General features: G+C 58.7%; 4 protein-coding genes and 1 long non-coding RNA gene across 8 annotated transcripts; 2 read left to right on the top strand and 3 right to left on the bottom strand.

The window, feature by feature from the left end:
* Nucleotides 1-8849: 8849 nt before the first annotated feature.
* LOC127556717 (uncharacterized) lies at nt 8850-9706 on the bottom strand. The gene is made up of 2 exons (XR_007952501.1): nt 9612-9706; nt 8850-9149 (listed from the first exon to the last, which is right to left on the bottom strand). It is a non-coding gene; the product is annotated as an uncharacterized LOC127556717 (long non-coding RNA).
* A 414-nt stretch (nt 9707-10120) lies between these two features.
* On the top strand, nt 10121-11793 carry UBE2S (ubiquitin conjugating enzyme E2 S). 2 transcript variants are annotated; one of them, XM_051990083.1, is made up of 4 exons: nt 10121-10213; nt 10527-10674; nt 10754-10944; nt 11325-11793. In XM_051990083.1, the coding sequence occupies exons 1-4, from the start codon at nt 10211-10213 to the stop codon at nt 11655-11657; spliced, it is 675 nt and encodes a 224-aa protein (XP_051846043.1). In that variant the 5' UTR covers nt 10121-10210; the 3' UTR covers nt 11658-11793. The 2 variants fall into 2 exon arrangements, with proteins under 2 accessions (XP_051846043.1, XP_051846042.1); XM_051990082.1 differs by lacking the exon at nt 10121-10213 and having other exon boundaries at nt 10232-10674.
* A 2307-nt stretch (nt 11794-14100) lies between these two features.
* RPL28 (ribosomal protein L28) lies at nt 14101-15629 on the bottom strand. The gene is made up of 5 exons (XM_051990092.1): nt 15541-15629; nt 15130-15241; nt 14909-15032; nt 14324-14442; nt 14101-14232 (listed from the first exon to the last, which is right to left on the bottom strand). Exons 2-5 carry the CDS (start codon nt 15208-15210, stop codon nt 14143-14145), a joined length of 414 nt encoding a protein of 137 aa, XP_051846052.1. The 5' UTR covers nt 15211-15241; nt 15541-15629; the 3' UTR covers nt 14101-14142.
* A 2296-nt stretch (nt 15630-17925) lies between these two features.
* TMEM238 (transmembrane protein 238) lies at nt 17926-21240 on the top strand. 2 transcript variants are annotated; one of them, XM_051990090.1, is made up of 2 exons: nt 17926-18889; nt 20263-21240. In XM_051990090.1, the coding sequence occupies exon 1, from the start codon at nt 18366-18368 to the stop codon at nt 18876-18878; it is 513 nt and encodes a 170-aa protein (XP_051846050.1). In that variant the 5' UTR covers nt 17926-18365; the 3' UTR covers nt 18879-18889; nt 20263-21240. The 2 variants fall into 2 exon arrangements, with proteins under 2 accessions (XP_051846050.1, XP_051846051.1); XM_051990091.1 differs by having other exon boundaries at nt 20266-21240.
* On the bottom strand, nt 21225-26019 carry TMEM190 (transmembrane protein 190). Of its 2 annotated transcripts, none has more exons than XM_051990089.1 (5): nt 25872-26019; nt 25744-25779; nt 25357-25482; nt 24751-24835; nt 21225-21384 (listed from the first exon to the last, which is right to left on the bottom strand). In XM_051990089.1, the coding sequence occupies exons 1-5, from the start codon at nt 25927-25929 to the stop codon at nt 21345-21347; spliced, it is 345 nt and encodes a 114-aa protein (XP_051846049.1). In that variant the 5' UTR covers nt 25930-26019; the 3' UTR covers nt 21225-21344. The 2 variants fall into 2 exon arrangements, with proteins under 2 accessions (XP_051846049.1, XP_051846048.1); XM_051990088.1 differs by lacking the exon at nt 21225-21384 and adding an exon at nt 23612-23884.
* Between the last annotated feature and the right edge of the window lie 644 nt (nt 26020-26663).

Genomic DNA, 26663 nt, shown 5'->3' on the forward strand with positions numbered 1-26663 from the left:
CCCGGAGGTTGCCCCCGCCTGTGTTTATAAGGAACGCTTCAACCTGTAAAGAGTTTGCCAACTATTGGCCAGAGAAACCGAGACAGAGTCAGGAGCCACAGCCCCCTCCGGGATCCCCTTGGGTACAACGCAAGCCCTGCCCTGAGCCCCCCCAGCCTCTCTCACTGCCTGAGGTCATTCTGCACATGGCTCCGAGTCTCTGAGGGCCGCTAGGTGGGGCAGTGGACAGAGTTCTGGCTCTGCAGCGGGGAAGGCTGCCCTTCCTGAATCCCAACCCGACCTCACACACACTGTGCAACTCCGGGCAGGTCGTTTAAGCCCATTTGCCACAGTTTCCTCACCCGTCAAACGAGCCGGAGAAGGAGACCGAACCACTCCAGTATCTTTGCCGGGTAACCCTAAGGGGCTCCCTAAGGCTTCCACGGGACTGAACCACACGAGGCTGTTTCTGCCCCTCTCCCGACTCCTGCTCTGCCCCCCCCTCCCCAAACACGTTCCGAGCACGGCCCCTGCCCTCCAGAAAGTCAGTCTGGGAGCAGGAAGAGGGCGGGCACAGGTGACCCTCATGCAAGGGAAGCAAGGTAACCGCGACAGGTAACGGCGACGAATGACCGCCCAGAGCGACACACACTGAGCAAATGGCGGAGCCAAGTGGATGGAGGAGGGTGTGATATGGGACGATTTCTTTCGGGATCCTGGACGTTATCAGAGCAAGGAAGGAGGCGCTAAAAACCACGATCCCCCCCACTGAGTACCGGGAAGGACACGGTCGGGTGGCCAGAAGTAAAACACCGGCGGCTCATTCCCTTCCTAAACTGAGAGACGCCGAGCCCTTCCCCGGACTATGGCATGCAAAGGTTGTCCTGAAACGGAGCGTCACCGTGGACAGAACTGTTCCCCGGCCATCGCCCCGATCCCTCAGAACTTAGAAACAAGGGGCGGCCGGGTGGCCGGCCCCGAAGTCAGGAGGACCCGAGTGCAAATCCCGCCTCAGACACTTAATACCTCCTAGCTGTGGGAACCGGGGCGAGTCACTTAACTCCCATTGTCTGCCCCTAAAATATAAAAAAGAACAAGGTCCCAGCCATACTGAACACAGTGCAAGTGGCGCTTACCGGTTAGATCTGGGCCCACTGTGAGTCTGCAGCTGTCCATGGTGAGCCCACCCGCAGAGGCAGCCGCCAGTCGTCGCCGGAGGAGCATCAGAGTAGCGTTTCTTAAGCATTTTAAGGGTTATTAGGTGGGTTATGTGGCTCACGTCATTTGTACATCACAAGTCGGTGATGGGGGTCCTATTGTTTCCATTTTACAGGTGAGGAGACGAAGCTTTGAGAGAGTAAATGGTCAAGGTGATACAGCCAGTAAGTCGCTGAGGCTGGATGATGATGATGATGATGAAGAACACGCACAAGGCCTCTGTTATGTATCAGACACTATGCTAAGGGCTTTGTTACTATTAGTCCTGTGAAGTGGCTGCTATTAATATCCCAATTAGCAGATAAAGGGACAGAGGCCACGGGAGGTCACACGGACAGTCTCTGGGGTCAGCCTCCCGGGGCCAGATCCCGAGGAAAGCCGGTTACTGAGGTGGCACAGTAGGAAGCGTTCTCTGAGAACCCGAGGCACGCGCTCCCACAAATATAACCCACGGGGAGAGTGCTCGCGGTCACACGCAGAACGGCACATCGGGGGGCGCGTGGCTGGGGCCCATGTGGAGGTTCGACTTTTGGCCAAGGGGATGCTGGGGGAAGAAGGAAGTCAGGAGCCACAATTTGTTAAAAGCGTGCCGCGTTCCCGGCGCTGTGCTCGGTGCCGTGCGGGGAATACAGATGGAAGCAAAGGGAAAGCCCATCCTGCCCTCAAAGAGCGGGATTCACAAAGGGGAGCCTAAGTGGGGGTGGCTGCGAAGGGAGAGGAGGCTCACGGGCCTGAGCCCCTCCAAAACGGAGGCCCGCCCAGCGGAGGATATTCCAGGAGAAGCAGGCCCTAAGTACGGTGGGATGCTCCGCCATGGCGGGGCCCCAGGGGGACAAAGGGGCGGAGACGTGGGGAAGTCTAGAGCAGAACTGGGAGCCCGAGCACTCACCCGCTCGCGGACCTCTGGCAGTGAGCCGCCAGTCCCTCCCCGGACTCACAAAGGGGTGGCCGTCTCCAACCATCCTTCCCCTCCAAGAGGGAAGGAATTAACTCACAGCAGTGGAAGCCGGGTGTCAGCCCCGAGGGAAAAGACTGAGGCCGGGTCGTCTCCAGAGGCTGACAGCCTTAGAGCCGAAAAAGAAGGGGAGCGGGGGCTCCGGCTGCCTAGTGCCCTTCCGGGCCCCAGAGCAGCAGCTTTATCCCAGACGGAGCAGACCAGGCTCAGTCGCAAAATGCTGGAGAGCGGCCTTTGGCCACTGGGCAAGGTCCAGAGGATCATGCTCATTTCTGCCATATTCCCCAGGGAACGACTGGATCTGGAAATGGCAATTGGCCAAAGGCAGAACCCCGGGGCATTAAAAAGAAAAAAAAAGCCATGAGAAAAAAACAAAACTAAACGAAGAAAACCAAGCCCCCAAATGCCTATGCTTTGATACGTATTCAGTGTCTGTATCTCTCTCACTGGATGACATGGCGTCTGCCCTCCCAAGTCTGTGGGATTGGCCTTGAATCAGTCCATTTGTGAGAAGCGCCAAGTCCACCCCAGGTGATCTTGTTGTTGCCATATACAGTCCTATTGGTTCTGCTCATTTTACTCAGCATTAGTTCATGTTATTTCTCCAGGCCTCTCTGCTGACCATTGATAACAGGACAATAATACTCCATAACTTGTTCAGCCATTCTCCCACTGATGGGCATCCCCTCAGTTTCCAGTTTCTGGCCACTACAAACAGGGCCGCCACAAACATTTCTGCACATGGGGGTCCCTTTCCCTCCTTTAAGATCTCTTTGGGATATAAGTAGGAACACTGCTGGGTCAAAGGGCATGCACAGTTTGATAGCCCTTTGGGCTTAGTTCCCACCGTCCTCTCTCTGGATGTGGATGGCTCTCTCCATCACGAGACTGTTGGAATCGGCCTGAATCATCTCATTGTTGAGAAGAGCCACGTCCACCAGAACTGCTCATCCTATAGTATTGTTGTCGAAGTATACAATGATCTCCTGGTGCTGCTCATTTCACTCAGCATCAGCTCATGTCAATCTCTGCAGGCCTCTCAGACATCTTCCTGCTGGTCATTTCTTGCAGAACAATAATATTCCCTAACATTCATGCACCATAACTGTGATAGGCCAGAAGTCCGAGCTTGAAACACAGGATTCTTACAAGGTACTAAGTCGGTGGAATTGATAGAGACGATAGTTATCTAACTTAGCACGGTTCAGTAGGATCGATTTACTCCTACAAGATGTTATGGGCCAGAACTTGAAACAAGGGACTAAGTGGAACTGAGGAGACAGTGGTTAAATCTAGTTTAGCACTGATTTAATCCTACAACAAATAATGGTTTCCCAGTGATAGAATGATTGGAGTGTACTCAGTGTGGGGCATGTAAGCTAGAAGCCTCAGCCAGGGAGATTCAGAGACATTCGGAGAGAAGGCAAAGGACTGGTGGCAGGCGCTTGTGCTCGCAGAACCGAGGGGAGAAATTCAATTCCATCTTCGACCTTCCTGGTGACTGGCCTGGCCTCCTGCACTTCCCCACTAAGATGGAGGCCAGACTGAAAGGCTCTCCAGAAAGCCGCCCAGCATCAGGCAAAGAGATAATAAAGGATCTGGACTTTAAGAAAGCTAACCGGGCCCCAGGAAAGGAGACAAGACTTGGAAAGAGACAATAAAGGATTTGGATTTAACTCCTGGCTGCACTTGTGGTGATTACTGAACTGAAAGGAAGGCTGCCTCCAGAGACCCCAGGAGAACCGAAACAGAGAACTTTACACATAACTTATTAAGTTATTGTCCAACTGATGGGCATCCACTCAGTTTCCAGTTTCTTCCCACTAAGAAAAGGGCTGCCACAATGATTTTTGCACATGTGGGTCCCTTTCCCTCCTTTGACATCTCTTTGGAATACAAGCCAAGTGGAAACACTGCTGGGTCAAAGGGTATGCACAGCTTGATAGCCCTTTGGGCATAGTTCCAAATCATTCTCCAGAATGGTTGGTCGGTTCACAATTCACCAACAATGCATCAGTGTCCCAGTTTTCCCACATCCCCTCCAACATTCCGCGTTATTTTTTCCTGTCATCTTAGCCCATCTGACAGGGGTGTAGTGGTATCTCAGAGTTGTCTTAATTTGCATTTCTCTGATCAATAGTGATTTAGTCACTCATCATTTCTTATGGCACAATGATGCCGCATCACAAACATGTACCACAACTTATTCAGTCAGTCCCGATCGATGGGCATCGACTTGATTCTTTGCCACCAGAAAAAGAGCTGCTATAAATATTTTCACAGATACAGGGTTTTCCCCCTTTTTATGATCTCTTTTCTACTTAAACATTGTAATAGTATGGTTGGATCAAAGAATATGCACAGTTTGGTTGCCCTTTGGACACCGTTGCAAATCACTCCCCAGAATGACAACTTTCCCTCTTAATGGGTTTTATGGTTGTTCTTTCTATTATAGTGTTGTATTCATTGTGAGCTGAACAGAGAGAGTTGCAAACCTTCCAAGACTGAACTGGGTTTATGTCAAATTTAGGATTCTGAGGCCTCAATTATATTTTTAATCCTTTTTTTAAATTAAAGCTTCTTTATTTTCAAAACATATGCATGGATAATTCATCAACATTAACCCTTGCAAAACCTTGTGTTCCAAATTTTCCCCTCCTTCCTCCCATCCCCTCCCCCAGATGGCAAGTAATCCAATATATGTTAAACATGTTAAAATAAATGTTAAATCCAATATAGGCATACATATTTATACCATTAGCTTGCTGCACAAGAGAAATCAGATCACAAAGGGAAAAAAGGAGAAAGAAAAGAAAATGCAAACGAACAACAAAAAGAGTGAAAATGCTATGTTGTGATTCACAGTCAGTTCTCACAGTCCTCCCTCTGGATGCAGAAGGCTCCCTCCCTCATAAGATCACTGGGACTGGCATCAATCATCTCATTATTGAGAAGAGCCACATCCTTCAGAATACATCCTCGTACAGTATTGTTGTTGCCGTGTATTTCGATCTCCTGGTCCTGCTCGTTTCCCTCAGCCTCAGTTCCTGTAAGTCTCTCCAGGCCTTTCTGAAGTCATCCTGCTGGTCGTTTCTTACCGAACAATCATATTCCATAATATTCCTATCCCATAACTCATTCAGCCATTCCCCAAATGATGGGCCTTCCCTCAGTTTCCAGCGTCTTGTGGGGCCTCAATTATGGAGAAAAGGGTAGAGTAGAGCTACATTTCAAAGAGCCCTAAATAGCAGGATAAGAAATTATTACTTCCCTAGGTAGGTGCCGGGAAAATTACAGAAGACTTCGAGTTGACACGGAGCAAGATCAGAGGAGGTGTGTGAGGAACTGATTGTATCAGCTAGGGCTGGAATCTGTAGGCCTGAGTTCCAATCTAACATTTGTGAGATCCTGGGAAAGCTGCTATTCAAGGTTTGCCTCAGGTTCCACAACTGTAAAATGGGGTAATAACCCATCTCAAAGGGTTGTTGTGAGGATTAAATAAAATATTCACCCGGAGTTTAGCATAGAGACTAGCATATAGTACATACTATATATATGTTTATCTTCTCTTTCCAATTGAATGATGTATTGGAATAACAATTAGGAAGTTTTGCTCATGGTTGGAAAGAGATGACAAGGGTCTGAGCTGGGCCTGGAGCATGGTGATAGAAAGGAGAACGCTCAACATAAGACATATGTAGGTATGTGGACATTCCCACATGTACATGTATATCTAGTTATCTCTTTGTTTTTGTTTCTCTCTCTCTCTATATATATATATGTATGTGTATGTATGTATATGTATATATATATGTATGTATGTATATATAACAGTGTAATAATATTCTCTTCTCTAAAATATAATGTTCTCTGGGAGCAGGTTTCTTGGGAGCTTCTGGAGGCAGCCTTAGTTTCAGTTCAGATCAATAATCACCCCAAAGGCAGCCAGCTGGGAAAAGGTCAGTCCTTTATTGTCTCTTCCAAATAGCCCCATTAGCTTTCTTAGAGGCCCCCCTCTCTCTCTCCTTGGTTCCAAGAGCTCTTGCTGCTAGTCTCTTGCCTCTGCCAGCTTCCGCCTCTGGCTCTCTCCGACTCCAAAGCCTCCAGCCCTTGCAAAAGGTGGACTATGGAATGAATCTGACTCCTCCTCCTCCGAGAGAGTGGATTTGTGGGAGCTGTGACTTGTGAATCTCCTCCCCCGAATCCTGACTTGCCAATCTCCCAGAGTGCCTAGCAATTCCAGTGACTTAGCACCTTGTAAGAATCATAACATCACGGAAAAGACCTTCCTAAGAATTGTCCGAGACCAGAACAGACGACTGCATCTTAATTAGCGGGGTCCTTTCCCGCTGGAGATCTTAAAATAAACGAGGACTTATTGGGAATGCTCTACGGGAACTGTGAAAAGATTTTTGAAGCGAAATGTTCTGACGAAGACCTCGATTCTCACATTTATATAGAAAAAATCATTCCCCAAATGATAAATATTAAAAGATGGGATCTATACCCAAAGGGCCATAAACCCCCACACACTCTTTGAGCTAACAAACCCACTAACAGGCATGGATCGCAAATGAGATTTTTTTAAAGGGAAAAAATATGTACAAAAATATTTCTAGCCGCTCTTTCTTAGGGCAACGAATTGGAAACTGAGGGGCCCGTCACTTGGGGATAAACCGTGATAGGCGTTGACCGTGTTTTATAAGAAATGATGAGCAGGATGCTCTCAGAAAAACCTGGAAAGTTCTCCCTGAGCTCATTTCAAGTGAAATGTATTTGGAACCAAATTATAGCAGTTGTGGGATGATCAGCTGTGAATGACTGCTATTCTCAGCAATATAATGATCCCAGAGTACTCTGAAGGACTTCTGATGAAAAGTGCTATTCACACCCGGAGAAAGAACTGATTATGTCTGAATACAGAGTGAAGCATCCTTCACCCCCCCACCCCCCCCTTAGATCATTTGAGGGTTTTAGAGAAATGTTTTGCATAACTTCCCAGGTGCCTCCTCAATGGGGCAGGAAGGAAGGGAGAGAATCGGAAACTCCAAGTTTTAAAAACAAATGTTAAAAATTGTTCCACGTGTCGCTGAGGAAAATAAAGTATGAATATAAAAAAGGGAATGATGGGACAGGAAATGATGGACAGACACTCGGGGGTCTTTTTCGTGAGCTGGGGTGACCAGGCCTTGGTGGCACCTGATTGGTTGAAGGGGCTTAGGGGGTATGTTTGCAAGAGACATGCTCGCTTGTCCCACTGACAGGATATCAAGAAGAGGGATAATTCCGATTTTTCGGGTGTAGAAAGGAAGCACTTAAAGCCCAGGGCAGCTAGTTGGCGCAGTGGATGGAGCCCCAGCCCGGAAGTCAGGAGGACCTGAGTTCAAATCTGACCTCAGACACTTAACACTTCCTGGCTGTGTGACCCCGGGCGAGTCACTTCATCCCAACTGCCTCAGTTAAAAACAAAAATCCTTAAAGCGCCATGAAAGTGTATGTTATCTGCCGGGTGAAGCTCGGATGGACCGTTGAACACTGTTTAAGGGAGGTGGTGGGGAAGCCCATGGTCAGCAGCGCCTCCATTTGAAGCTGCACTGCAGGAGGACACAAGCGGTCCTTTCTGGCTCCGATGACGGCCGGGCCCGGGCTCTGGTAACGACTCCTGGCTCGGCTCATTTCAGAGACCATCCGGGCCCGACCCTTCTCAGAGGGGGAGGCCCTGGGCCATTTCTGGGGGCCCCGAGCTTTAGCGGGCACACAGCCCTGCCCACTGGGCCGGGAGGGGAGGGAGGTGCCGCTCGGAGCGGGCGGGCGGGTTCTCCGCTGTGCAGGAGGAAGGCAGCAGCTGGAGGGCGCTCGCCACCGCTGCCGCCCGGCTCCTTGTCCATTTTCCTTAAGGCGCTGGGAAGCGCGGCCCGCAAAGGCATCGCTTCCTGACGTAAAGCCGAGAAGCGGAGATGGAGGGGGGGCTAAGGCGGAGAGAGCCCAGGGAAGGGGGTTAGAGACCTCGGCCAGAGGTCCGGTGCGGCTGTTAGAGTGCAGTGCCCCCTGGCGGACGCACGTGAAGCACAGACCCTCGTCCGGGCTTTCCGAGACTGGGGAAGGCGGCCCTGGCGCCGCTCGCTTCCTCAAGGCAGCGCCCCCAGTGTCGTGAGAGGGAAGCACTCGCGGGGTCGCACCCACCCGGAAACTCACCCAGCCGCTGCCCCCGCTGCCCTGGGCTCCTCCCTCCTTCTGATTGGACAGAATGAAGGCTTGGCCCGGAGACCGCCTCCCTCATCCTCCATTTAAGGGAGGGGGCTGGGGGCACCGAGATCTCCTCTTTGCTTACTCTCCCCGCCCCCTCCCCCGCATTCTGCTACCCACCGGTCTCAGCTCTTTCTGTATTAAAGTGGAGCTCTTTGAGGGCAGGGACTCCCGGTTACTCTTTGTATCCTCATCATCAGTGCTGAATACATGTTTATTGACTTATCCGTGTCTCCATATACCCTTTCAGTCTTGGTGCCTCCGCGTCTCTGAGCGTCTCTACCTATCTCGCTCCAGGTCTTTTCCTCAGTCTATCTTTCTGTCGGTCTCAGTGTCCCAGTGGCGCAGCGCTCCTCCCCCAGCATCTCTCCCCCAGCTGAGTCTCTGCCAGTGTCTCTGTCTCTCAGAACATCTGTGTGTCCCTCGATCTAGGTAATAACAGTCATGAGCATTGTAATAGTGACAGCATTTATACAGCCTTGATCGCCCTTTACAATTATTATCCCATTTGATCCTTACTACACTAGGATGGTTACATTTTATAGATGAGGAGACAGGCAGACAGACGTTAAATGGCCCTTTGGGGTCATGCCGGTAGTTAATTGTCTGAAGTTGCATCCAATTGTGTCTGAGTTTCTCTCCGCCCCGTTGGTATGGAAAAGGGTAAACTGAGGCCTGAACGATCTCCAGCACCGTCTTCATCTGACAAATGTGACTGAGGCCGCTGCTGATGGGAGTGGGGTCAGAGGCCCTAAAAGGCAATCCAGAATCCGGGTATGCAGGGTGACCTTTGACCTCTCGTCAATTTTATCTCTTCACCCCTTTAGCATCCCAGATCCAAGATGGCGGCTCTGCGCAGGCGAAGCCTCCCCTACCCCCCAACCCCGCAGTGGGCCACGGCGAAGTGGGGTAGCGCAGTCCCGGCTGTTGCCAGCCCGGATAGGCTCAGGCTTCATGGGGCCCGAGCACCGGATCGGCGTCCCGGACTCTCTCGATCTGCTCATTGGCCCAGCTGCCTGTCGCTCAGACGTTTCAAAACCCCGCCCCGCCCCTCGCTGCGACCGTTACTCGCGTAAACAACTCCTCCCTCTCTCGCGCACGCCCCCGAGCTACGGAGCGCGCGCACCCGAGACACCGCCCCTCTCTTCCCCGCAGGGGCCGCGTGACGGGCCGGGTTCAAACCGCCCAATCGGTGGCGCCCGCCCCCCCCCACCTTCGTGTTAATCAGCCCCTGCCTCCTCCCATCGATTCCCGTTCCTCGCCCGGCTCTGGGCGTGCGTCGCCTTCCACTCTCTCATTGGCCTTCTATCTCCGGGAGGCCCCGGCTCCGCTCCTGGCCCTCGGCTCCCATTGGCCGATCCCATCCTTTCGGTCGGGGGATCGCGGTCCCAACGGGCGGCGGGCGCGCACGCGCGAGGCCTCGTCCGGGTGCGCGGGCGGGCGGGTGCACATACGCCGTGGAACGGACGTGCCCACGTCGTTGGTGCGGGGGGGGAGTGTCCCGGCGCATATAAAAAGGCGTCGCTGCGCGCGCGGCGGGTTCAGTGCGGCGGGGCAGCCGAGGGGCGGGCGCGGCGGTCGCGGGAGCGGGCGCGGCGGCGGCGGAGGCGGCGGAGGCGACGCAGGACAGCGGGAGTAGGAGCGGCCCGCGGGGGCCGGGGCCGAGTAGGCGGCCTCGGCGAAAGAGAAGGAGGAATCGGAGCCCGGGCGCACCGGGCACGCGGGGGAGGCGGCCCCCTCCCCCGACCCCCTAATCCCGGAGGTCGCCCCGAGGAGGGGGCTTGGGGGGAGCCGCCCCCGGGCCCCGGCGTCATGGTGAGTTGGGCGGGGGTAGGCCTGGTGTCAGCCTGGTGTCCAGCCTGGAGGAGGTGGCCTTGGCCGGGACAGGGCCCAGCGGCGTTCAAGAGGCGGCGGTTCCGGGGACATCCCGGTGGGTGTCTTGGGGGGGGAGGGAAGATCCCGGCTCCCCCCCAGTGGATGAGCAGAATGAATGAGCCCCTGCTTGCGTGTGCGTATGTGCGCGTGCGCGCACGCGTGTCCGTGTCTACATCTCTGGGTAGGGGGCAGCGCCGGGAGGGTCCCGGTGACCGCCCCCCATCTAATTCTCTTCCCTTCCCTTGACCCCCAGAACTCCAACGTGGAGAACCTGCCCCCCCACATCATCCGCCTGGTGTACAAGGAGGTCACGACGCTCACCTCGGACCCTCCCGATGGCATCAAGGTGTTTCCCAATGAGGAAGACGTCACGGACCTGCAGGTCACCATCGAAGGCCCAGGTGAGCCCCGCTCCAACCCCCGCTGCGCCCCCCACCCCCCCCCCCACCCAGCTCACGAGTCTCCTCTCTCTCTGGCCAGAGGGTACCCCCTACGCGGGAGGCCTGTTCCGCATGAAGCTCCTCCTGGGCAAGGATTTCCCGGCAGCCCCCCCAAAGGGCTTCTTCCTCACCAAAATCTTCCACCCCAATGTGGGGGCCAACGGGGAGATCTGTGTCAACGTGCTCAAGAGAGACTGGACCGCCGAACTGGGCATCCGCCACGTGCTGCTGGTGAGTGCCGAGCCCCCCTGGGGGGAGCCTGTTCCCCCCCCCATCGTGTGAGGCTGCCCCCCAAGAGAGGGTGGAGGAGGGGGTGGCCAGTGGCACGAGGGGAGGGGCGGCCTCCTCGCCAAAGGGGAGATGGGGACCTCATGCCAGAGGCAGAGGACAGGGGGATCTAACAGTACCCACCTTCCCAGCTGGGGATGCCCCACAATGACAGCTCCCATAGGGCCCTGCTTTCTCATCCCAAGGAGCATCATGGGATTTGTAGTCTGGCTCAGTCTGGAGTCCTCCCTTAGCCCTGCTCATCTCTCAGGCTGAGCTGTCAAGTTCTGTGAGGGGGAAGACTGGAAGCCCCTCCCCCTCAATGTGCCCTCTGCCCTGCCTAGACTATCAAGTGCCTTCTGATCCACCCGAACCCCGAGTCGGCGCTGAATGAGGAGGCCGGCCGCCTGCTTCTGGAGGACTACGAGGAGTATGCAGCTCGGGCCAGGCTGCTGACAGAGATCCATGGCGGGGCCGGGGGCCCTGGGGCCCTGAGGGCAGCCAGGGGGGGCCCTGGCGGGGCAGAGGCCGGCCCAGCAGAGGCCGGGGCCTCCTCCTCCTCCCCACCCGGCCCTGGGGCCGAAGGCCCCATGGCCAAGAAGCATGCAGGGGAGCGGGACAAGAAGCAGGCCGCCAAGAAGAAGACGGACAAGAAGCGGGCTCTGCGCAGGCTGTAGGAGGGCCCCCCCATTGCGGGAGGGCGCGGGGAGGAGGGGCAGCTTTTGTATCTCACTAAGTTATTTAAATTATGGGGGGGAGGGGAGGGGATGGGAGGGGGGCTTGGTTTTTTTCTAAAATAAAGTTGAAAAAGCAGCTGAAGGTTCTGATGATTGAGGTTGAGAACCCTGCCCTCACGGGCTGGCCTGCTGGGGTGGACACGAGCATCCCTCGCGCCATCGTGGGCCAGAAGAACTCGTCGCCCGTTCCTAACCCTGATCCTGGAGCTTGGGCTGTGGGGCCGTGGGTTCTGCGCTAGGCCTCTTCCTCTGGCCAGGGCCACCTTCTGTCCCCCCAGTCCCAACCCCGAGTGCCGGGCTGGATGGCAACAAACGGGAAGAAAGGAAACGTCCCACTGGCCAGGGGTGGGCTCGTGGGGAGCGGGGTGTCCTGGAGGGCATCTGGCAGCTTTGGCCTCCCGTCCACCGCAGCATCCTAGGGCCTCTTGGGCATCTAGAGAGAACTTGGTGGGGAGGACAGGGCCCTGGGCCAGGAGAGCCCTCAGCCCGGCTCTGCGCTTGGACAGCCAAGGCGGGAGGCTATGGCACCGACAAGGTGGGACCTGCGAGTCCCACCTGAAAATGGACTCAAAAGCAAGGCAGAGACGGGGACATCTGGCCAGGAGCCCGCGGCAGGGGGACGGCCACCTCTGCATTGACCCTTCACCCTCTCCAGAGCTGTCCCAATTGAGCTCACCTCAAGTGTGCCCCTAATTTTGCTCCTCAGCTACATCTGCGCCTATCCTCGTGAAGAGCACTTTGACTTGGCCATCACCCCCAACACCGGCAGCTTCCTATTTTTGCCGTTTCGGGCCGATTTCCATCACGGCCCCAAGACCCAATTATTATGTGAATTTTGCTCAGTCTATATCCTGACTCCAAAACCCAGTGATTGCCTATCACTTCCTATTAAACACAATCCCAAAATGGTTCAAAACCCGTCCATCCCTTGGGAGCCCCCAATCTCCAGCTTCCCCCCAGGTCTCAGTAAGGAAGCCCTTCCTCGGCTGTTTATTCGTTTAATGTCTCCAACTAGGGATATTTGAGAATTCCTGAGAGCAGGGACACGGGGGCTTGCCCTATGCAAGCCCAATCGTGGCCCCATCACTGCCCATGTTCCCTAATGCACTGAACTCATCTGGGCCGAGTCCATTTTCACCCCCCCCCTGACCATCTTCAAGGTGATGGCCCCAGAACAGAGCTCTGCCCCAAAGGGCAGAGACCAGCTCCGGCCAAACAATGAGAAAGATGCATCCAGTGGCCTTCCCTGCTCCCCTCCCCCGCTCCAGAGCAAAGGGCCCTCCATTAGCTCCCCCTTAGCAACAGAAATCACTCCACAGCAAACCCTAAGCAACGGGGGTCACTTTATACCAATCCCCTAGCAACAGAGTCCACTCCATAGCAACCCAGACAAAAGGTACCTTCCCATTGGTGGCAGCAGAGGCTCGCTTCCGGGGGCACCACTAGAGCCCCCCCTTATCTCCCCTGAATATTAACCCGCTACGGGTGGAAACTCGAAGGTGGGAGACAAATGACTTATGTGCCCAGATCCAGGACTCATCTCCATCAGCTACCCCAAGACCAACTCTGTGAACCCCTCAAAAAGGCAAAGCCATCCCCCCAGCCCTAGTTTGGCCAGAACCCCTGGTCCTGCTTCCGGGTACCTCAATGATCCCCAAAGAGAAGACACCCAAGCCCCAGAACGTGAGGGGGCGGGGCCTCGGCAGGAGGATGGCTTAGCCATGGCAACTCCAAATGAGTTTTTCCATGGCAACCGGAGGCAGGTGCTCCCTAGCAACCAGCAGCTGCCAGGAACCAGCAATCAGTGGAGAGCTGCTCCCTGACCCTTCTCAAACCTCCCCTGAGCCACAGGCTCCCTGAAAGGTGGACATCGGCCCCTAATGGCCTGAGGAGGATGAGGATGAAGGGCTAAGCCCCAGGGCCAGACTGGGGAATGGGGACACAACAGCAACAACGGTCAGGACTCCAGTAAGTGACCCGGGAAAGGCAGGGGCAGAGTCTTGACAATTTGGGGGAGCAGATTGTCCCCCTGTCTAAAAGATGGGCCAACTGCTCAGGGACCACTCAGCCCAGGCTAGAGGGAAGGGTGCCAGAATGCCCAAAAGGATGCTTCCTGGGGAGCGCCCAGCTCGCCTAGGGCCAGAGGGCCCACAGCCGCCTTGTTCCTCTCGAGGACTTGGTCAGGATCACACCTGACACTGGACCTGACCTGGGGTCCTCGCAGCTCCAGGGCTGGTGCTCTAACCACACCTCCCACCCCCAAAGTGACTCATTTCTGACTCCAGGACCAGAGGCCTTTGAGCATGGCCTGACCCCCTTCTCCCCCCCTGCTCCGACCCATCGTATATGAGCTTGGGCGAGGGAAAGAGGCGGCGGCACAGACTACAGAACAATGACTTTTATTAGCCCAAGGAGGCCGGACACCTCAAGTGCTCTTGGGGGGACGGGTTCGCTTCTTCTTAACCACCACCGGCTTCTGGCTCCGCAGGATGGCGCTGGCGCGGCGCAGAGCGGCCTAAAGAGGAAGGAGAGGTGAGCGGTCAGCCCACTGCCGGCCCGGTGCCCGCCCGCGGCCCGGTGCCCGCCCGGAGGGGGCTCCCACTCACCATGCGGAGATCTTTGCGGTATTTGTTCTTACGGATGATATGCCTGACACTGTTGAGCGTGGCCCGGGCGTTTTTGTTGATTGTGGTCCTCACGTAGGAAGTGGCGGGCTTCCTCTGACCTGCAGGGGGAACAAGAGCCATCTGAGGGACCCTCACCCTGGAAGAGGGCCCCGGGCTGGGGCGGTCAGGCCCCACCTCAGCCCTTCCACACAGAGCATGGGACAGAGGAGCAGCTAAGTGCCCCCAGGCAGGGGGGGAGGCAGGAGACCACGGGGGCTGGGCTTTGCGGTGTGTACGAGGGCAAGGGCCCAGCAAGCTGCCTGGGAGAGCCCCAAAAGGTGGCAGCCTTGGCAGCGGGGGAGGGGTCCTGATCACCTCCGCCTGAGTCAGGGCTTCTGAGAAAGATGCAGGGTCACTGAGGCAGACAACGGGTACCTGCCATGCGGGCAGTGCCAGCGCTCCCCACACCCTCAGAATCCAGATGCCCGGCAGCATTAGCTCTGCTCTCTGGGGTCCCAGCCCTCCCAGCTGCTCTCCCCAGGGCCAGGGCTCCCACCACAGCCCCTCCGAAGACCCCCTGCCCACCTGCCCTCCGCTTCAGCACCACCACGATGCCCTTGCCGTCGGCGGCCGGCTCGATGCCCACCGTCTTCCGATGGATCAGCCCATTGTAGCGGAACGAGTTCCGGGCCTTGAGGTTGTTGGGCTCCTGTGGGAAGAGGCCGGTGAGCCGGGTCCGGGGCCACCCCCGCCACTTCCCGGGGCCGCCCCCGCCCGCGCACCCCCGCGACCCCCCCCCCCCTCACCGTGCTATACGTCTGCTTGTTGCGCTTGATAAGGAAGCTGGAGCAGTTCCGGAGAACCATCCACTGAAGGTGTGCCGACATGGCGGCGGCGGCGGCGATCTCGGGCTGCGGGCTGGGGCGAGAGGGGGGAGGTCAGCGGGGATGAAAGAACACGGGCGGGGAGGGGGGAACCTCGGGCGGCGGGGCTGGGGGCGACAAGGAGTAAGGCCTCGGGGGGCGGGGGGGGGGGGAGGCCGCGGGCGCCGGAGCTGGGGGTCGGGCCAGGAGGGAAGGAGAGGCCCCGGAGACCTCGGGCGGCCGGGAGGGAGGAGGCGCGCCGGAGACCTCGGGCGGCGAGGGGGAGAGAGAGGTCCCGGAGCCCTCGGGCGGCGGCGTTCAGGAGCACGAGGAGAGAGCCGAGTCCGCCATTACCTGCACTCGCGGCGACTCCCGGAGACGGAAAAGGCTCTGCTGGGGGCGGGGCGGAGCCTTTAATAACTCTGCGCGTTTCCGCTTCCGCTTTCGCTCGGCCGGACTCGGGAAGATCCGGAATCTTTCGGCGGCCTCGCTCGGGCCCCGCCCCCGCCCGGCTCGCTCGGGCCCCGCCCCCGCCCGGCTCGCTCGGGCCCCGCCCCCCGCCCGGCTCGCTCGGGCATTTCCGGAGCCATTCGGCCGGGTCGGGGCCGAGGCCTGGGGCTCCGCCAAGCCTGCCGCGTGCGAGTGGCGAGCACGGCCGCTAGGTGGCGCACCCGGGCGTCTGGGCCGGAAGGCAGCTAGGCTCGCGTTCCAATCCTCGGTCACTTCTGGGCCTTCGGTTCCCAGCTGTAAACGTGCCCGCCCCCCTGCGGCCCGGGTCACGTGGCCAAGGCTGCCCCCAAAGCGCCAAGGAAATGCTTGCGGGTGCCTGGTTTTCAACTGAAGGACAAGAAGCACCTACTGTGTGCCCAGGGCTGGGTTACATTGGGACTGGCTTTCCACCCTCGGTGCTAAGGCAGCCCCTCCCCCAGGCCGTACAAGGCAGCCCCCCCCCCAGGCCATACAAGGCAGCCCCTCCCCCAGGCCATACAAGGCAGCCCCCTCCCCCAGGCCGTACAAGGCAGCCCCCCCCCAGGCCATACAAGGCAGCCCCCTCCCCCAGGCCATAGATGGCAGCCCCCCCCAGGCCATACATGGCAGCCCCCTCCCCCAGGCCATACAAGGCAGCCCCCCCCCCAGGCCATACAAGGCAGCCCCCCCCCCAGCCATACAAGGCAGCCCCCCCTCCCAGGCCATACAAGGCAGCCCCCTCCCCCAGGCCATACAAAGCAGCCCCCTCCCCCAAGCCATACACGGCAGCCCCCCTCCCAGGCCATATAAGGCAGCCCCCTCCCCCTAGGCCATACAAGGCAGCCCCCAGCCCCAGGCCATACAAGGCAGCCCCTCCCCCAGGCCATACAAGGTAGCCCCCTCCCCCAGGCCATACAAGGCAGCCCCCTCCCCCAGGCCATACAAGGCAGCCCCCTCCCCCAGGCCATACAAGGCAGCCCCTCCCCCTAGGCCATACAAGGCAGCCCCCTCCCCCAGGCCATACAAGGCAGCCCCCTCCCCCAGGCCATACAAGGCAGCCCCTCCCCCTAGGCCATACAAGGCAGCCCCCTCCCCCAGGCCATACAAGGCAGCCCCCCCCAGGCCATACAAGCAGCCCCCCCCCAGGCCATAGATGGCAGCCCCCTCCCCCAGGCAATACAAGGCAGCCCCCCCCCCCCCAGGCCATACAAGGCAGCCCCTCCCCCTAGGCCATACAAGCAGCCCCCCCCCCCCCAGGCCATACAAGGCAGCCCCTCCCCAGGCCATACAAGGCAGCCCCCTCCCCCAGCCATACAAGGCAGCCCCTCCCCCAGGCCATACAAGGCAGCCCCCAGCCCCAGGCCATACAGGCAGCCCCCTCCCCCAGGCCATAGAGGCAGCCCCCCCCAGGCCATAGATGGCAGCCCCCCCCAGGCCATAGAGGCAGCCCCCCCCCAGGCCATACAAGGCAGCCCCTCCCCCTAGGCCATACAAGGCAGCCCCCCCCAGGCAATACAAGGCAGCCCCCCCCAGGCCATAGAGGCAGCCCCCCCCAGGCAATACAAGGCAGCCCCCTTCCCCCAGGCCAGGCTTGGACGGCTAAGAACTATTTTTTTAAAAGGGGCCTTACCCAGGGTCACTAAGGGAGGAACCGTCAGAGCTGGGAATTGACGGGAGTTGAAAAAAGGCCTTTTCCGGGCAATGCCCCCCTCCCCCCCCCCCCACTCCCCCCCAGCTTATTCAGCATCTCTGTGCAGGCCCCTTGGCCACCCAGAGAAACGTGAGGGGCTCCGGCCCCCGGATCTTGCTGCAGCCCCTTCGCCCTGAGCCTTGGTCCTGGGGCGCAGAGAGAGGAGGGCTCTCCAGCGTCACCCGGGGAGGCCATGGGGGGGGTCAGGTTCCAAGGCCGCCCCCTGGGGAGGTGACCCCGGCTGGGAGGCGGGAGGGGGGGTCGCACTTGGCTGCAGGGCGAGAGGAGCCCGGAAGTTCATTGAGAGGGTGTGACCAAAGGCGCCCAGAGTCCAGGGTTCAGCGGCACAAAGGGCAGATTGCAGTGAGGTAGAAGGGGAGGATGCCAGTGCCGGCTCCCCGTGCACCAGCATTTATTAAGCACCTCCTGGATGCCGGGCGCGGTGCCGAGCCCTGACCGAGTGACCTTGGCCCGTCCCTCGCCCCTGGGCCCTGCTTTCTCCCAGTGACTGGGGGGGGAGGTCTCGGGCGCTCTCTCCCGCAGGCTCTGGGCCTTCTCTGCCTCAGTTTCTCCAGGCTGGCCCTGAGGACGCCAGGCGCTGCCTCGTGGGTGTGGGCAGCGCCCCCTCACCCAGGGCCGGCTTCTCGGGCGAGGACCCTCGGGCCCGGGGGCGGGGGACGCACTCCGTGCCTGCCCTGAGGGGGAGACCCCGTCCGGCTGGGCCCAGGGCCCCGGCGGCCCCTCAGGACCCCGGCTTCTTCCTGGGGCCGGAGCCAGAGGGAGCCCCTTGACCCCTTCGGGTCGCCCTTTCCCCTCTCTGGGAGCGGCCTGGGCTCAAGGCTCGGCTCCCCGACCTTTCCACCCTCCTCATTCTCGGGTAGCCGGGGCCCCTCACCCCGGGGCCGGGAAGATGGCGAGGGCTCCCGGCTCCCTCCTCCCCTAACCCCGCCCCTTGGGGCTCTCACCCCGGAACCTGTCGGACCGGTTTCCTCGGGGCTCCCCCTCTCCAGCGAGCCGGGCTATGGCCGCCTCCTCTCCCTCCTCCCCGGGCCCCGGGCCCGCTTCGGCGGCCCCGGCCCCCGCCCCCCGGCCATCCCCGGCCTCCTCGGGCCTGGGCCGCTGCCGGGCAGCCCTGCTGCTGGCCGTGGGCCTGGACGTGGCGGGCATGGTGGCCCTGCTGACCGGCGTCTTCGCCCACCTCCAGGTGCAAGGGCGGGACTTCGGAGACCTGCTCATCTACTCCGGGGCCCTCATGGTCTTCCTCAGCCTGCTGGGCTGGATCTTCTGGTACACGGGCAACATCGAGATCTCCCGCCAGGAGCTGGAGAGGGACTACGGCCGCAGGCCCGGCACCCTGGCCCGCCTGGCCCACAAGCTGTCCCGGCGCTGGTCCGCCCCGCCGGGCCCCGGGGCGGGGGCCGGGGGCCGGAGGGGGGGCCGGGGCGCCCCCAAGCAGCAGGCCCAGACGGCGCGCCGGGTACGCCTGCAGCTGACGCCCCTGGAGGCCCCGGCGGCGGGAGCGGGGACGGAGTGACCCGGGCCCAGGTGAGAGGGCGGGGACCCTGCGCTCGGCTGCCGGCTCTCTTCCATCGCGCCCCCCCAGTCCTGAGGTGGAGGCCGCCACTTCTGCACTGTTACGGGGGGGCCTCGTCCCTCCGGGCCTCTGTCACCGGAGGACCACCCTCGGTCCCTTCCCCAGCCACGCTGCCCTCTCAGGCTGGGCGGCCCCTTCGAGGAAATGGACCGTAAAGTGGGTCGCTCTTCCCCGGCCCCCCCACAGCCGTTCACCCGAGCCCCGGCACAGCACCCCCCACCTCCCGCCGCCTTCTCTCCCCTCTCCCCCACCTCCCCCCCCCCGCTTCCCCCACAGCCTCCATCCTCCTCTTTCCTTCTCCCTCCGTCCTTCCCAAAACTAAAGGGTGTTGGAGCGTCTGACCCGCCTCGTGCCCCCTCCCGAGTTACAGCGAGACCGGGGAGTCTCACCCCTGCCCCCTCCCGCCTCCAAAGGAGCCCGAGGCCTTTCGGGCCCGTTAGAAAGTTCCCAGAGACTCCACCTCCTCCCCAAGCACGGGACGGGGCCGCCCCCTCTGGGCCAAACGGGACGGGCCCGAGCGCTCTGCCTCCCATGGGACCTTCGAACGCGCCAAGACATTTCTTAGGTTCCCCCCGTTCCTCCTTGCCGGTGTCCCGGTCACCGACGTTGGTCCCGCTCCTCTCGGAGCCCCCGATGGCGGAACTTGCCCAAGGGGGCAGGGCCGGGCTCTGGGCGGGTTGTTTTACTGTAGATCCGAACTGGACTTAAGTCTATTGAGACGCTCAGATCTGGCAGATCGCCGTCTCCCCAAAGAAAGGAAGGAGAGCGTGGCCTTGTATCCAAACCAAGGCCGCAAGACCATTGGCTGGGGGCCTGAAGGGATTTGTTCAGCTGAGAGTGCGTGCGTGTGTTTGTGTGTGTGTGCACGTGTGTGTGTGCGTATGTGCATGTGTGTTTGTGTGTTTGTACGTGTGTGCATGTGTGCATTTGTGCGTGTGGGCATGTGTTTGTGCGTGCGTGTGTGTGTGTGTGTGAATGCTGTGATTTCTTTGACCTCCATTCTCTTCCCTGACCCCCCTCCTACATCTGTCTCTTCCTCCACCTCTGCCATCCCCAGACACGTTGTTCTCTCTCCATTGCCCTTTTTCCTTCCCTTCTCTCCACTCTCCCCAGTCCCATTCTGTATCCCCTTTTCCCCCACCTCCCCCCCCCCATCTAGTGCCTGGCACTTGGCAGGGGCTTGATTTCTCCCCTTCTCCCCGGTTCCGTTTTCCCTCAGTCGCCACCTCCTTGGGGAGGGGGAGATGCCGAGGCGCAGCGCGTGCGCACCCCCCTGCTTCTTGGGGGACTTGGGGTAAGGGCTGACAGGCCGTTCTCTCTCCAGCAGGTGTCCTGCCCAGATCCGGATGGAGACAGAGACTGCCGTGGCCCCAGAGGCAAAGACGAGCCCCCTGTTCCTCAGACACAGTTCCCTGTCCCTGCCCCCTCCCTTCCTCCCATCCGCTGCCCTCTGGACAAACACTCCCCTCCTGACCGGGACTCCCACGTTTATCTTTGGGCAATGTTAGGAACCAGTTTAAGAACCCCGGGTGTGGGAGACCAACTTTCAGCACCAAGGAGACTTTGCCTTCCTTGGAGCCTCAAGGACCCCCCCCCCCCACTAATTGGACCTGGAGAGATGAAGGGCCAGATCTCCCCCCCCCCATTCCCTTTCCACTTCAGTCTCCTGTTGGTATCTAGGAATTCTGCCCCCCGGGAGCGAGGAAGCCAACCACGGCCTCCTCGCCTTCCTCCTGCCCTCGATTGCTTGTCCCCTTCAAGGTGGCCGAGGGAGACGATTGGCTCTCTAGTCACATGACCTAGGCCCAGATTCAGGCTCTGGCTTGTTCCGTGTGACTCTAGACAAATCCCTTGTTCCTCCGGGCTCCCCACGTGTGAAATGAGGGCATTGTATGTATAGATGCATATATAACCTGTGACCCTCTCAGCTCTGAGTCTGTGGTCCGTGACCAAGAGACCGGGTACCATGGGAGTCCGTCTCTGTGCATCCCTGCAGTTATCCATCAATCTCCATAGTGAAGGTGGATGCTGGGTAAGCTGAGGGGAACGCAAAGACCCAGAGATTTGGACATAACGGAGTTAAAACTGTTTAAAGAACAAGCGTGGGACACTGGCCCAGATGGGATGGAGAATTCTCAAGCTTGAAATGAAGGAAAACGCCGTCTAAAGAGAGCCGTGGATGCACCGGAGCGCCCTGGAAGGACTCAAAACCGTAAGAAAGCGTGCGTCAGAGACTCAGAGCGTGTAACAAGCCGAATGTCAAAATGAGGCAGAGCCCTATAAAACTCCCAGGACAAAAGTGTTTAATGATCTGAGGTTGCTGAGGGTGCTCGGTCAGTTATTTCAGGGGCATCTGACCCTTCCTGACCCCATTGGGGGGCTTCTGGGCGGAGAGACTGGGGCGGTTCACCATTTCCTTCTCCGGCTCATTTTACCGCTGACACAACTGAGGCAGACAGAGTGAAGGGAAGAGTCACACGGCTAGCACGAGTCAGCTTGGCTTTGAACCCACTCAGCTAATGTGTCTGAGGTTGGATTTGAACTGGGGAAGATGCGTCTTCCTGATCCCAGACGTGGCGCTCTCCACGGTACCACGGAGCTGCCTCTAAGCAGCTGTACCGAGGCGGAGAGAAGAGCAAATGGAGCGCACTGCTCAGGGTCTCTGGGAGGGGTTTGCAGGAGTACACGGGGGATGGAAAGGTGAACAATGACTCCTGCTTGGCTTTTTTCTTCTCTGCTTTCAGGCAGGAAAGGATAGGGCGAGGGGAGATCTCTGAGAACAGAAGAGAGCCTGCGGCTACTCTTGCTGTGAGCTCGGGTCCCCTCACAGGGCCGAAAGAAATCCCCTTTGGGGGGACAACGAGGTGGAGCAGAGGACAGAGCGCCAGCCCCGGAATTGGGGGTTCTCGTCTTCCTAAATTCAAATCCAGTCTCAGACACACACTAACCATGTGACTCTGGGCAAGTCACCTAACCCTTATTGCTCCCCCCACACACCCACACACAAGAGAAATTCTCTGTGTCCTGAAAACATTGGCCTCTTGATCCCAAAAGACTCAAAGGTGGCTAAGCTTGGAAACGGGCAGATGCCCCCAGGGCTTCCCAAAGACCCTTCAGAGTCTAGGCCAAGCCGAATAAAAGGCGCCCGAGGAACGAGTTCGAAGCGAGCCGCAGACTCCTTCCGGTTCCGGCGGGCACCCTGGGCTCCCCGGGGAGCAGCGCGGTGACGGCGAGCCTCTCGGGCTCTGCCGACTCGGCTGGCAAAACTACTGGGCCCACGTCCGTGGCTCGAGGAGGCAGCAGAGGATGTCGGTTAAGTGTCACCCTCAGAAAAATGACTTCCCCTCCGCCCCGGGGGAAGGTGACGAAATGCCATTTAGCAGAATCTGACAAACACGTCCAAAGGACGGCTCGTGGGGAATAAATCCAGGAGGCCCTCGCGGCCTAGGGGGGAGAGTTGTCCTTGGAGACGGGGGGCCTCCATGGCCAGACCTACCTGGTGGAGGCAAGCCCGGGCTTTCTGGTCCCAAGCTCTTAACCTCTTGGTGCCCTAGCGGCTCCTTGAAACTTTTAAGTTACAGGACAGTTCCCCATCTGCCTCAGAGGAGGAAGGTTCCTCATTGGTGATTTCCTTACACCAGGAAACCACAGGTCTAATTGGGAGAAGGGCAGGGGAGAAAGAAAAAGACTCATGGTCTTAGTGGACTACAAACAAGACACTGGAAACTAGAACATAGAAACTAGAGCAATCTTAGGTCTCGGGGGGGGGGGGAGAGAGGCTTAATGTCCAGGACATTATGTATTATATAATGTGTGTGTGTGTATAATTATAATAATGTATTAATAATAATTATAATAATATATACATATACATATATATGTACATATACATATACACACACACATATATATAAAACATTATAATGTCCTTCCCTGGAGGGAGGCAAAGTTCTTGTTTGTGCGGGTCCTGATTAGATCAGCTATCTAGCTCCGCTCTTCCCAATGGAAGGTGCCTGGAAAGCCGATCCAGCAGTCCGGAGAAGGCCCCGGGGATGTTTGTCCCAGAGAAAAGGAGGCTAAATTCAAGGACCGGAAAGCTGCCGCAGGGAAGAGGGGTTAGCTTGGTTCTAGCTCCAGAAGGGAGAAGCCAAGCAGTGCCTGAAATTCCCAGCAGATTTCGGTTTCCTAAGGGGGGGGGGTTGCCCGAGAGTGAAATGAGCTGCCGCGGGAGGCAGGGAGCCCTCTCTCCCTAGGGAGCTTCAAGGGAGACTGGATGACCGCAGGGAGGTGAATTGCACACAGTATTCTTGTTCCAGCCTGGGACTGGTCGGCCCAGATGCCCGGAAGTCTCCTCGGAGCTCCGAGGAGCGTTTACTCAATGCTCACGGAGTCGTCCGTCAGTGCTCTCGGCCTTTCCCTGGGATTCCTTTGGCTCCGCTCCCCGGGGGAGTCCGGCCGCCCGCCCGGAAGGCTGCTCCCCGGAGTGATGGGGCTCGGGCAAGCACGGGGCACGGCTCCCGCTGCCTCCACGTCCTCCCTGGGAGATTTTCCCAGAGCCCCGGATCTGGCTGTGGCCAAAGGAAGACCCTCACCCCCTTTCCCCTCGGAGCCTTGCATCAGGCCCACAAGCACGGGCACACACCAGGTCGGGCTGAAAATGAAGGCAAGGGGGCTGTGAGCAAAGCTCTATTTTTTTCAAGTGGCCCGGTGCCCCCTATTCTCCATCATCCTCATCCCGTCCTCCCTCCTCTTCCCGTTCCACCTTAGAGCCTTCCGTGCCCTCTGGGCCATCAGCAGCAGACTGCTGGGGGTCACCTCCCTCTGCTTCTAGGAGAGGAGACTTGGGGGACATTCTGGAGAATTTTCTGGACAGTTTGGGTTTCTTTATTCTGTTGAGATGGCCCGGCATCTTCAGATGCTTGAACAGGCCCCGGCGTTTGGCCCACCTGGAGGAGGAGATGATCGGGTACTCGATCAATCGCTTGGCCATCAACAATGGCCCCTGAATCGGTCAGTTGGCCATCAACAATGGCCCCTGAATCGGTCAGTTGGCCATCAACAATGGCCCCTGAATCAATCGATCGGCCATCTACAATGGCCCCTGAATCGATCAGTTGGCCATCAAGAATGGCCCCTAAATCAATCAATCTGCCATTAAGAATGGCCCCTGAATCGATCGATCGGCCATCAACAATGGCCCCTGAATCGATCAGTTGGCCATCAAGAATGGCCCCTAAATCAATCAATCTGCCATTAAGAATGGCCCCTGAATCGATCGATCGGCCATCAACAATGGCCCCTGAATCGATCAGTTGGCCATCAAGAATGGCCCCTAAATCAATCAATCTGCCATTAAGAATGGCCCCTGAATCGATCGATCGGCCATCAACAATGGCCCCTGAATCGATCGATCGGCCATCAACAATGGCCTCTGAATCGATCAGTTGGCCATCAAGAATGGCCCCTAAATCAATCAATCTGCCATTAAGAATGGCCCCTGAATCGATTTGAATCAATCGATTGGCTATCAAAAATGGCTCCCATTGCAACAGCTCTTAAAGAGTCTGCAAAATGGGTTCATTATCATTCCCCTTTCACAGAGGAAGGGACTGAGGTTCAGAGAGGGTGATGGGATCATGGAAGGAAAGCTAGAAGGAAATTCAGTACAGAATCACATCCCAGCGGAGCTGAGAGCAGCCTCCCAGGCGAGGACCCCAGAAAGGAAGTCGAGGGAGGAGCGGCGTTCCCAGCGAGGTCCCCCGCTTCCCGGCCCCATTCCCTTGGCGCTCAAGCCCCCGGTCTGGCCCCTCACCAGAAGAAGCAGATGAGAAAGATGAGCGTGACCAGCCCAGCACAGGTTAGGCTCAAGGTCCAGAGGTGTTTCTTTCGCAGGTTCTCTGGAGGGGAGAAGGAAGGCAGAACGGGCTGTCTGGGAGTCCTCGGCCGCTTCCTCCTCCCGGGACGGACCCGATCTAGCCCTGGAGAGACCTGGCCCCCCTTCACTCCCCCACGGAGACCTAGGGAAGGGAGGGCGGGGACCAGCCTTCTTTCTCATCCCTGGGGGGAAGGGGGACCCAGCCCAGTTAGCCTGGGGACCCTGGGCCTCCAGGTCCCCCCCTGATCTTTTTTCACAAGGCAAATGGAATTAAGTGACTTTCCCAGGGTCACGTAGCTAGTAAGTGTCTGAGGTGGGATTTGAACTCAGGTCCTGAACTTCAAGGCAGGTGCTACATCCACTTTGCCGTCTGGGTGCTCCAAGGTGCCCCCCTCTTGCTTTTGTTTCCCACGGCTTCCTGGCCTCATGGGAATCCTAGGGTCCGCCCTCGTTCCTTACCCAGATGGGGGGCCCCGAAATCCCAGGAAGACTCCCAGGCGCTCATCGCCCGGACCGCACACCTCCCGGAACGTGTCCGCTCACCGTCAGGCCTCTGGTGGTAGCAGATCCCTTCCTGGTAACAGCAGCGCAGCCGAAGGCAGAGGTTGGGGTTCTCGACAGCCGCCTGTCCCCCACATGCTTCCCTGTCCCAGACGTCCCCTTCGCAGCCTACGGGAGGGGATGGGGACCAAACATCCCAGATCCCTCCTCCCGCAGTGGTTCGGGGTCCTACGCCCCAGCCCCCTCTGTCTCGGGGACCAAGGGCCACGATCTAGCCTGTTCCTTTATTGAGGACCCCGCTAGCTCGCTCCCCGGCCCTCTCCTCCCTCAAGGGCTCTCCTCCCTCGGGAAGCCGGGCACAATGATGTGTACACAGCCGCCTCCTCCCTCGGGGACCCAGGGGTCCGGGTCTCCAGTCCTCCAACTCACTCCACGGGTAGAAGAAGCCCTGGATTCCGTTCCCCTCTGGAAGAAAAGAAGGAAGCCTCGTCGTGGGAGGGGGGACAGAATCAGGAGCCTCTCAGCCTCCAGCCCCCCCAGCATGCTCTCCCCCTCACCAGCTCTGCCCATCACTAGCAGCAGGAGGCTGAGGGCAGGGAGGGCGGCAGCCATCATGATGGCCCCGGGAGCCCTTAACTCGGGCTCCTCCTCCCCTGACCTCGAGGGGTCTCTGAGGAGCCTCCCCCGGTAACCCAAACAGCCCAGGCCGGCCCCGCCCCAGGCCCCAAGAGTCTAGAATGCTCCTGCAGGGGTGGGTCTCTCCATGACTACCAGTATCCCCGAGGGTGGGGCCCTGGGGGCTCGGGGCCCTGCTCGCCGCTGCCCTTCCTTCCCCGTCCCGTGCTTCCACGGGCCGTGCCCTGGCGCTAGCTCCCGGCCGCCCCCTCTCCGGATCTCCAGCCTCTTCCGAGTTCAGACCCAAAGCGACCTGAAGCCTCCCCCACCTCCGGACAGCTCCTAGCGGCTTTAGGAGATCGGCCCAGGGGCCATGAGAAGAAAGGGGGCCGGGCCAGGGCCTCAGAACCGGGAGCGAGGGGCAGAACCAGCATTTGGGCCTCCTAGGCCCACGGCTCTGTTCCCCGAGCACTCTCCTTCCTGAGAGGAAGGAGGGAAGCTCCTGAGGCCGGCACAGTGCCCGGCACAATAACCACTTGGTGATGGAGAGGGGCTCGGTGACCGCCTGGAATTTGGAGAAGAGGGGGGTGGGAGCAGGGCCAAGCATGGAGAGCGGGGTGCACGGCCTCTGAGGAGTTGGGGAGGGGGCCTCTGGACCCCTCGACCTGGAGCCAGACCCCCATGGTTGGGATATCTCAATGGGGGGGGGGTTGTAAATGTGTGAGATGAGACAA

This window comes from Antechinus flavipes, chromosome 3, assembly GCF_016432865.1.
Source record: "Antechinus flavipes isolate AdamAnt ecotype Samford, QLD, Australia chromosome 3, AdamAnt_v2, whole genome shotgun sequence".
Lineage (NCBI taxonomy): Eukaryota > Metazoa > Chordata > Mammalia > Dasyuromorphia > Dasyuridae > Antechinus > Antechinus flavipes.

Coding starts and splice junctions, on each gene's coding strand:
- TMEM238 (XM_051990090.1), top strand. CDS start 18,366: ATGGCCGCCTCCTCTCCCTCCTCCCCGGGCCCCGGGCCCGCTTCGGCG.
- UBE2S (XM_051990082.1), top strand. CDS start 10,389: ATGAGCCCCTGCTTGCGTGTGCGTATGTGCGCGTGCGCGCACGCGTGT. Junction 10,675..10,753: donor GGTCACCATCGAAGGCCCAG/GTGAGCCCCGCT, acceptor CTCTCTGGCCAG/AGGGTACCCCCTACGCGGGA. Junction 10,945..11,324: donor GCATCCGCCACGTGCTGCTG/GTGAGTGCCGAG, acceptor TGCCCTGCCTAG/ACTATCAAGTGCCTTCTGAT.
- RPL28 (XM_051990092.1), bottom strand. CDS start 15,210: ATGTCGGCACACCTTCAGTGGATGGTTCTCCGGAACTGCTCCAGCTTC. Junction 15,033..15,129: donor ACAAGCAGACGTATAGCACG/GTGAGGGGGGGG, acceptor CTCTTCCCACAG/GAGCCCAACAACCTCAAGGC. Junction 14,233..14,323: donor ACCGCAAAGATCTCCGCATG/GTGAGTGGGAGC, acceptor CTTCCTCTTTAG/GCCGCTCTGCGCCGCGCCAG.
- TMEM190 (XM_051990088.1), bottom strand. CDS start 25,929: ATGATGGCTGCCGCCCTCCCTGCCCTCAGCCTCCTGCTGCTAGTGATG. Junction 25,780..25,871: donor GCTAGTGATGGGCAGAGCTG/GTGAGGGGGAGA, acceptor CTTTTCTTCCAG/AGGGGAACGGAATCCAGGGC. Junction 25,483..25,743: donor GGGCTTCTTCTACCCGTGGA/GTGAGTTGGAGG, acceptor CCCCTCCCGTAG/GCTGCGAAGGGGACGTCTGG.